A 9,609-nucleotide genomic window follows, 5' to 3' on the forward strand; every position below is an offset into this window, starting at 1 on the left:
TTGCCCTTCGCTTGAGGTTTTGTTGTAGGCTGAGCAAATATTTTGATATTGTTTCTTTTGATAGGATCATGTATGGGTTTCGTTCTCTCCACCAGGCGTTCTCTGACATATTTGTCAAACTGCACCTGTCGCACTTTATATGCATGACGGAGGTCGTCTACAGCTCGACATGGCGCGATCTCCTTGGTGTTGAGTACCAACAGATCTTGACTATCCTCTTCAAATGGATTCCCATAGTCTTCCATCACTTTGATTATTGACTGTACATCTTTAAGGAAAGCAGTTTGCACACTCGATGTCTGGTCATGATGCTCTGTGTCTTTTGATCGTTCTTGGTTAGAGTCCTGGAACTCTTCGATGAGCCTGGCAACCTCTCGTTCTGCCACCATCCACCGTCGCATTGCGCTGGGATTGTCAGTCAGACCTACTGCACCCCCATCTCCTTTTATGGCTGCAATGTTCTGTTCGTGGGCCTGATCGATAGAGACTGTGGAATTGTGGACTGTGAAATTCCCTCCGAAGGATTCATCGGCGATCTCAGGGTGTTTAGTCGGCAGTTCCACCATGTCTCGCAGATGCACAGGAATCCAGCGCGCGTAGTTGGTGTGATCCTTGGCATGGAACCACACTGCTAGTTCTTTGAGGGCATCGACGTACATAGCAAACGATGCTTGGCGCAGAGAGCGCACGTACACTAAGATCGTCAGTTCCAATTCCAGTACAGTTGCCCAATAGTGGAACTGGGGGCAAGTCTCCACCTTTTGATGGCACTACTCTGCGAACTCAAGCTGCTTGGTGCTGGCGTCACGCAACTGGTCAATGTAGTGGTTGTATGCGTTCTGCTGCAGGGTAAAGAGGGCTGCTCCTGTTACTTAATGCGCTCTCCTGGTTCGAGTGACATGGGATGCCCGCAGGAAGTAATCCGCAGTCCCGGCACTGGTGATATCTGCTTCAAGCAATGCTTGCACCCATCCGCTATCTCGCAACAAGCCACCAATGGTCTTCAGCGCTGCCATCTCGATCTGAAGACCTCCGAAGAGGATGAACTTCTCTTCACCGTACACCTGTGGCCACTTCCATTGGATTTGCTTTGCCAGTGCAAAAAGCGGTTGGTAGAATGTGAGCACTGGAATCTGACCAGGGTTAAGATGTTCCACTGCGTTCCTGACGACATCCATGGAGTGCTTGATCATAGCGACGGTATGGGCACTCTCCAGGAAGAATGGGAGTAGTGAGGTGGGGCATGTAGCCCGACTTGTGTTACTGGACTGTAGACTTGAGTGGTATGCAGCCCATGAAATGTTTTCTAATGGAAAACTTTCTTTTACGGCTAATTGGGTGTGTTGTAGCCAAAGATACTCTGTTTCAATATGTTGCTTGAGGCCGCTGCTGCCTCTCAGGGATGTCACGTTGGTGACCAGTACTTTGTGTTCTTGATGCTGCTGTTGACGGATGGAACGTCTGTATGGTATTGTGGCAAACGGTCAACTGATTTGAGGCCTCTTTCGTCCGACCCTCCGAGGATACTGATACAGCGGTCAACAGGCAGGATGTTGGACCAGCGAAATAGCAGTACCATGAAATGACTGTTTTGATGTCGTAGAACTTGGATTATGGTCGATGTTGTCTACTGCGGCTGTGGTGAAGACTTTGGCTCTCATCTTGGGAGGGCAGACTACTTGCTTCTGATGGTAGAGGAGGCAGGCCCTGTTCTCCAACTGTGCGGAGAGGGACAGGACTCGGTCGTAGGAAATAGAAATTCCCGTGTGTTATAGCTTGTCGACTAGCTCCCATTTACGAGTGTGTGCATGTAGCATGAGTCCGATATAAATGGGAAGTGAAGTCTCCTGCGTGGTGGCGTGCCGTACTGGTCGAGACGTACTGCCTATGTCGGCTCTTCGGTGCTTCACACAATGAATTTGAGGAGTTGGCTGATAGACAATGCCGCTTGTGTAGTACTTTTTCTAAGGTCTTTGATACTTGATCCTTCCAAGATCATAGTGACTAGGGCAAGCAACACGGATGGCATGGAGTCCTGTTGACATTCTGGAGGAAATTCGTTGAACACATTGTCATCTCCGAAGATGTAGCGTCGTACAATTTGGGCAGCGCGCGCCAGATGGACAGCATCAGTATCTGTATCCAGTTCACAAGCCTTTGCCAAGGCATCGCCGAGGTCTTCATTAAATGCAAGCAGGATATCGCGACCCTGATGCTGTACACACATGTTAGGAAAGTAAGCAAGCAGTCTCTGTTTAAGACGGGTCGTGTGCACTCTGCCTTCATACTTGATTCCCAACATTTGTTCTATCCGCGAAACATATAACTGGGCCAGGTCTGCAAGTTTGAAAACCGGAGCCGTCTCGCCTTTCGATAAAACTTCTTCAAGAAACACGACCAGTTCTGCCAAGCCCAGCTATTGCTTGTTAATCATATGAACTTTACGAGACATTTCCGTAATCTTCCGAACGCGGTTGTACAAATTCACGAGACAATTGCGGTGGTACTTCGCATCCTGTGCAATCATGTACCCAGCGTTGAGTTTCGTCTGTGGTCAAGGTCTTTGAACCTTTTGAGATATCCTGCGAGAATGCTGTAGCTGCTCCCCTTGTCTTTACGTGTATTCTTGGATGGATATGTTAGCGACTCTTGCGTTACTTCTTGACATATGAAGCATAATGACCAGTCTGTCTCTGTTCTTGCTATTCGGCCGGAGGTAGACTGTACTGTTTCTGCTTCTTCACCACGAGGCTTCACGAGTTTTGAAGACCTTTGACATTGTTCTGGAAACAGAGAAGGAAGAATGAGTAAGTGTGTAAATTAGTATTAAAAAGCAGCATCTTTCGAAATTTCAAAGCTAGTTCAAATTAGTGATTGTTTATAATAGTCCGGCAGTTTAGCTGGATGTTTCCACATATTATGCACTTTCTGATAAAAGCACCAAAATTTACACTCCGGTAATATCGTATCTCAAGTGACACACCGGGAAAGATTTTATAATTTTCCCAAAATTGTGGTTGTATCTGTAGTTATGCAATGAGAATGAAAGAGTTAAGTATTACTGTTGTAGATGTTGCGCATACATATACAAGGTCGGATCCAAGTGGGGGCTAAGAGTCTATAGCCCCCCTTTACGCTCAGGTTTACACTGGATAAAATGGGCTTCAATTCAACTTTACACTGAATAAAACGGCAAATTATGGTTTAGCCCCTCCCTTGATCGTATCCTGGATCCCCCACTATATATATATATATATATATATATATTACAAGACGGCATGTTTTTATTGAAAACATTCACTAAAACATTCAGCAACAAACTTTATCTAATTTCTGTTGCCTTTCGGGTGTCCACTGGCGGCCATTTTGGATAATGGCTACCACGGCCGCCAAGGGCCAGTTGGTCGATGGCTCCACATCCAATTTTTTTCATATTATATCTGTCTACCTGTGTGCAAAATTTGGTGCTTTTATCAAAAAGTGAACAATAGGTTAGCTAACCCGCAGTACTATTCATAGATGGAATGAAGAAAAGTTTTGTCAGTATGGTCGAATGCTGAGTTGAATTCCGGACTTCTCGATAGAAGCGCAAAAGCTCCAGTCAATCATGTTTGTTGTGCAGTTGTATTTATCTTAACTTAAATATATTCCGTAGTCCTTTTTTTTGTGTGTGTGTTGGTGGGGTGGGGAGAGTTCCATAATGATATGAAGGGTGTGAGCCAAGAACATGGTAACTAACAAATTTTCAATTGCTGAGTTACGCAGCATCAGATAGGCAGCAACGCATACCGCTTCGTTTAATCCCTCATGTATAGACTTATGTGAAAAATCAGCTTTCCGACTTTCAAAATGGATTGTGCAGCAGAAAATTTCTAATTTCTTAAAATAGTAAAATTATGGGTTACCATGTTCTTATCTCACACCCTTCATGTTCAATACCTCTTGTTAAAAATACAGAAAACTTGAGGACTGAACAAACCGTGATAGTGCTTATATAAAACTGTAGAATTTCAAGAATATACAAAACCAAAAGCTCTAGGTGTGCAGCCTTTAAGTGTATCATATAAATCTAAGTATTTTTCTTGTTTTATTTTAATTTATTTTGTTCCAAAAAGAGGGTATGGAATATTTTGAAGTAAAAATACTACATAGAATTTTGCTACTTATTTGAGTATTTTTTAAAAAGAAATATTTACTTTTAGGGTTGGCTGGTTTACACCAGCTGTTTTTCTTCTTTTTTTAAATAAACAACTGGTTTAAACCGAAAAAAAAGGTACGAAAAATGCGAATCCTGTGAACTTCATGGTGAAGTTTCCATACATCAAACCATCTGCATTAGTTTTATTTCCTTTTCACCTTTTAATCAAGGTGTCCCATGTTCAATTCTCGGTCGAACCACAACCCTTCTTTCATGCGTAAACAAAGTAGCGGTTCGGATGTCACTTTAAGCGAAATCTTCTCCTTGATAACCTCGGTATTACGTAAGGAGTTAAGCCTGAACATACGAAACGAAACTAAATTGTATATTTCTGCATGTCTGAATGCCTGTTGTTTTATAAAGAAGCCAAGGTTGCTTAAATATACTGATATAAATTGACAAAATTTATCGATTGCCTACGTAGCTTCCAACATTAGCTTGGATTATACTTTCAATGATATGTACGCACTAAATTTGTAATTTAATACCTCAGTTTTAGCGTACTGATTATGATACGTTGACCTTTAAATTTTACATGCAAAGGAATAACAGGATTTTTTCCGTTATTGTTTTACATTTAGAGTAATGACGGGATTTTCCCGATGGCTAGGGCGGGAGTTTCTCAATTTAAGAAATTTACTGACCGGACTTCTTTAAGCTTATGTGACCTCTTCCAGCATAACCCCGTTGTTGCATAATAACACCAAGGCGAAACAAACTTATTTCTGTCAATATGTAATATAAATACATAAAGCAAAATATCTAAACCCAAAAAAAACCTGGTTTAAACCAAAAAAGCCTAGTTTAAACTCCCCCCAAAACACGGGTTTTTGGCATTTTCAAAAACAACCATGGCTCTTGCCAACCCTGCTTACTTTTGTATGTAGGAGGTTAAAAAAAATCTTATTATATACATTGGTTAATCCTTTGGAATTCATAATGTAAATATGTTGAGAAGTAAAACTGTTTGAAATATCTTTTCGAAATTCAACAAAATGGCTGAAACAAGTGTCTAAATATATACGTGACTTGCACGACAGTAGGAGACATAGTGTTTTGAATAACGGTTAACTTTTTGTTCTTCTATTGCTACAAGAAAACTAAAACTTTTTACATATATTAAGTAGATACCAAGCTACAAGACCAAAAGAAAATTATTATATTTTCTGTATTTATTTTAAAATATATGCCACAAATATAACGTGACGTACACGACAGAAATTTGTGACTTACACGACAAGTCTAACATCATGTCTTCGTTTAATTACACTTTCAAAATCTATTGGCGGATAGAGGGGCACTAATGATTTAGAGAGATAAAAGGAAGTTAACAAACAAATCAAGAAGTTAACAGTTCTTTTATTGGAGCAAAAGTTTTCAAATTGTAATTTATGTCTGTGATCGACGTCTGTTAATGCAACATAGGCCTAACCTTTCTGTTGCGGCCAATAAAATTCTTTATCTTGATGGTAATGGCGAATAAATGTTATACACAGCTCTTCTGATTCTTTTCTCCACATCTAACAAATATTTAATAGTTCTTTTTCCGGCGAAGGGTACCAATACTCTGTCTCCAGTAAAGTATTTTCATCACTTCTTCGCTGCGTTTATTCCCTTCACATGCGCCAGTGAACTGTTCTGGGATGAAATCAACTTCCTTCGTGTTGAAGAAATATCTTAGATGAGAGAACATTCAATAGTTCACGCTGAAACACAATGAAACTAGTGCTAGTTTCGTGTTTTTGGAATATTACATATTTCTTTCTTATAATGTTTCCATTGGCGCATCAACTCAAAAATTTTTGAAGTAATACTCTTTACTACAGCATATTACATTATTGTTCGGACATAACTTGTGTGCTCTCTCAATAAATTCTAAAGCAGATTGAGGATCAATTTGTCTTTGAGAGCCTTTTTCATAGTTCGTAGCCGAAAAATGCCAAGACATTTCAACTTTCTGCAATGTTATTGAACAAAGTGAATAATGTTGTGTACCATCATCCGACTGATAATTCACATTGTTGATCGGAAAACCCGGATGACGCCCTTCAAAATCGTCCATAAGTGTAGACTTGAAACAAGCAAATGGAAACATATCTTGATGCATACAATCAGATAGAATTACGAATCATGTTCTGTGGTTTCCTTTTCTTCAGGAAAATATATTATTGCAGTTTACATAGTACAACTGTGTGATATCCAGTGACCGGTTTGTATCTTTTCTTGGTACATAAAACAGTAATTTCCACTAAAAATGCATTTGATGTAATATTCTTTTCAACTTCTCTATCTATTTCCGCTTCCATTCAGCTTCTGAACTAGGCATATCTGAAAATGCAATAGAAAAGACAAGTGTTACATATCTGACATGTCCTAATTTCATAATCTTAAATTAAACTTTGTTGTGACTTACATATTTTCGTTTGAGTAAGCATGTTTTCTACCAAGGAAGCGCGACAGAGTAGTAGCGTGCTAGATTTGGCTCGGTAGGTTGCGGGTGTAAAACATATAGCTGGCAATCCTGACTGATGTGTTCCTCATTCACACCAGGCAAATGCCGAGCTGATATCTTTTCAATAGATCTGAAAGAATCCTTTCCCACATACCCACCTCCGTCCTATACCGGTTTGAGCTTTAGATGCATAAAGGCAATAAATACCAATTTACAAGCATGTTTCCAAAACAACGAAAGAGAACGAGAAAACCAATAATAGTATTAAAAGTAGCTGAAGCTAGAAACTTCGGAACCACATATACCGGCATTGTTCCAGAGACAGTAGATACTTCCTGTCACGTTTCTTAAAACTTCTTTCTAGATCACATTGATTCATATTGTTTAACTTTTCATTCATTTGTTACATTAAATTTTATAGTCCAGTCAAGTACATTTTACACCCATACTTCATAATATTGCTTTTATCCTCCTTATCTTTCATTCTCTTACACTAAACATGGCTCTTAATAAATGAATTGAGTTATCAATTCACTATTTATACGTTTTAATGCAGTTAGCAACTATTGAGAATGTAGTAACATTGCAACAAAATGTGACTTACACGACACGCATAATGTGACTTACACGACAGGGAAAGAAATGTGACTTACACGACATATTATATTTTGTATTTAAAAAAGTTACACGTATTATTTCGGGACTTTCTGCACGGCCTTTGATTACCGTCTGTCCAAATGAAGAAAATTTAGAATAACAGCTTTTTTGTTTAATTATGTATATAAATACATAAACTTATTTATGTTTTCTTGTGACTTACACGACAGCCTACTTGAATAAATCAATTATTATAATTTTCTTGCTATTGTTAAATTATATGCAAAACAATGTCACTGATGTAAACACAAACATTATCTTAATACATACCATACGCGATCTTCACTTACCTACAGGAATTAGCAGAAAAAAAACTTTGTGTTAAAATCCATATGTAGGTACGATATTCTGCGACATGAAAGTGGCCATATTTTACCTCCTGCAGAGCCATCTACAAATCAACGTTGGCATCATCTTGTTCGTGTATGAAAAATTCAGCATTCTTAAAAATGAATTTTAATACTTATGTAGGCCAAGGTGAAACTTAAAATTTTTCCTTCGTAGGGTCACTTACCGCAGAATTGACCTAGTATAAGTTAGAAATACATCATGACCTAATTCTTCCATTTGAGCATAATTAACAAAAACTCAAACACATAATATCGTTGTATAGCAGTCAGGTTGGCTCCTTTATGTATCAAAGCTCAGTACTCAATTCACATAATAACGAGTGGAGCAATAACAAGTGAAGGCGGGTTAGAGCCCCGTAGGGCACGTTGTTTTCTATATTACAATAGAACGGGGAGGCATGTCAATGTTTTACACTCTTCGCCATTCGTTATAATGTGCAAAATAGCTAATGTACGGAAACAAAGAATACATAAGTCATCTGTGTAGTTGTTAGAAACAGCGTTACAAAAGTGTGATTTATTATTATGGAATTGTAACACAAAAATACTATGTACTGATCACCTAGCATAGATTGCGCCTCGTTTTTTTCACCACCAGTAATCATTTTAATGACACACGTTTGCAGGTTATATGTGGCATAGTACTGTACGCATTTGCTCTTAATTTAACATAGAGGCTGCGGTAGCTCAGTGGTAGAGCGCTCACCTTTGGTGCGATGAGGCCCTTGCTTTGATCCCAGGATTCCCATCTCGCGGCAAGTGGATTTTCTGGTGGATAAACACAGTGTGCATGGGTTTTCTTGGGGTTCTCCCATTTCTTCCCATTTTCTTCATTCCACTATCTTTTTTATTCTCATCATCATCGTCTCCTTTAGCCTACCCAACACAACTGTGGGAAGTAAAACTCAAAGATTTCATTTATTTTTTTAACCCAACGTTCCACGATTGTGCTCCAAGGCTAAGAGAGACTGTGATAGAGATGGATAATAATGGTGTAATGAAAATGTGGACTATGTTTCTTGGCAGTTTTTGCCTGGGTTTTTTGACCTTGTTTCCAATCTGAATTGAATGCTTAGCAGTGGAGTTTCAGCACATTTATGAGGGGCAGAAACTGTCCCATGCCCCTGCCGTAATGAAGAAGGTGGAAGGTAGGGGGTGAGTCCTGGAACACCGGACCTTCCCCGAAATCGCTACTTTTATGTAAATTTTATCTAATTTTAGGGGCAATTTGACATATTTGAATACAATTTGTCCTCGTATTGAACTTGGAGTCCCTCCGAAATAAATTCCTGCGTACGTTTCTTGTAGGAGGAAACTGGAGAATCCTGGAAAAGCCCACAAACACGGTGTTTCTCATGTAGGCAACTTTTTTATGGTAGAAAAGTAGGCATATTGGACTGCGATGACTCAGTGGTAGAACTAGCCTCCGATGCATGGGGTCCCTAGTTTGATTTCACCTCCGTCAAGTGGGCAGTGTGAGTAAACATCTTATGTTTGTTTTCTCGGGATTCCCTCACTTTCTTCATTACAGCATTTTTCGCTCATTATCATCATAATGTCTCCTTGAGCTTCGTAGCATAAGTGTGGGACGTTACACTCCAGCAGAAATTGTTGGCGTTATTTTGAAGTAGACAGATAATTTTTGAATCTGACTTATCAAGAAGTTGGTATAATGTTGGAGGAAACGGGAGAATCTTGAGTAAACCACGTCGATGAAAAAGAAAAATCTTGAGAAAGTAGACAGTGATGAAAAGGAAAATGTTCAACTGTTTGATGTAGTAGGAATAAGTAACGCACCTAAAATACAAGTCATCGTGGTATTCGTGGAATTTTCTTTAGTTGAAGTTAAGATTTAAATGTGTTATGTTTTAAACAATATCTATAACTGCAGATGTTTATTTAGTATAAATTCTGGGTGTACTAATAGTTGGAATTTTTTGCATGTTTATATT

The 9,609-nt window shown here is 39.2% G+C and overlaps 1 protein-coding gene across 1 annotated transcript; it reads right to left on the reverse strand.

The window, feature by feature from the left end:
* Nucleotides 1-1,906: 1,906 nt before the first annotated feature.
* Nucleotides 1,907-2,227, reverse strand: LOC145685037 (uncharacterized). The gene has a single exon (XM_081757381.1). It carries the CDS (start codon nt 2,225-2,227, stop codon nt 1,907-1,909), a length of 321 nt encoding a protein of 106 aa, XP_081613507.1.
* Nucleotides 2,228-9,609: the final 7,382 nt, after the last annotated feature.

This window comes from Thermobia domestica, chromosome 5 (assembly GCF_964235325.1).
Source record: "Thermobia domestica chromosome 5, izTheDome1.hap1.1, whole genome shotgun sequence".
In the NCBI taxonomy this organism is placed as follows: Eukaryota; Metazoa; Arthropoda; class Insecta; order Zygentoma; family Lepismatidae; genus Thermobia; species Thermobia domestica.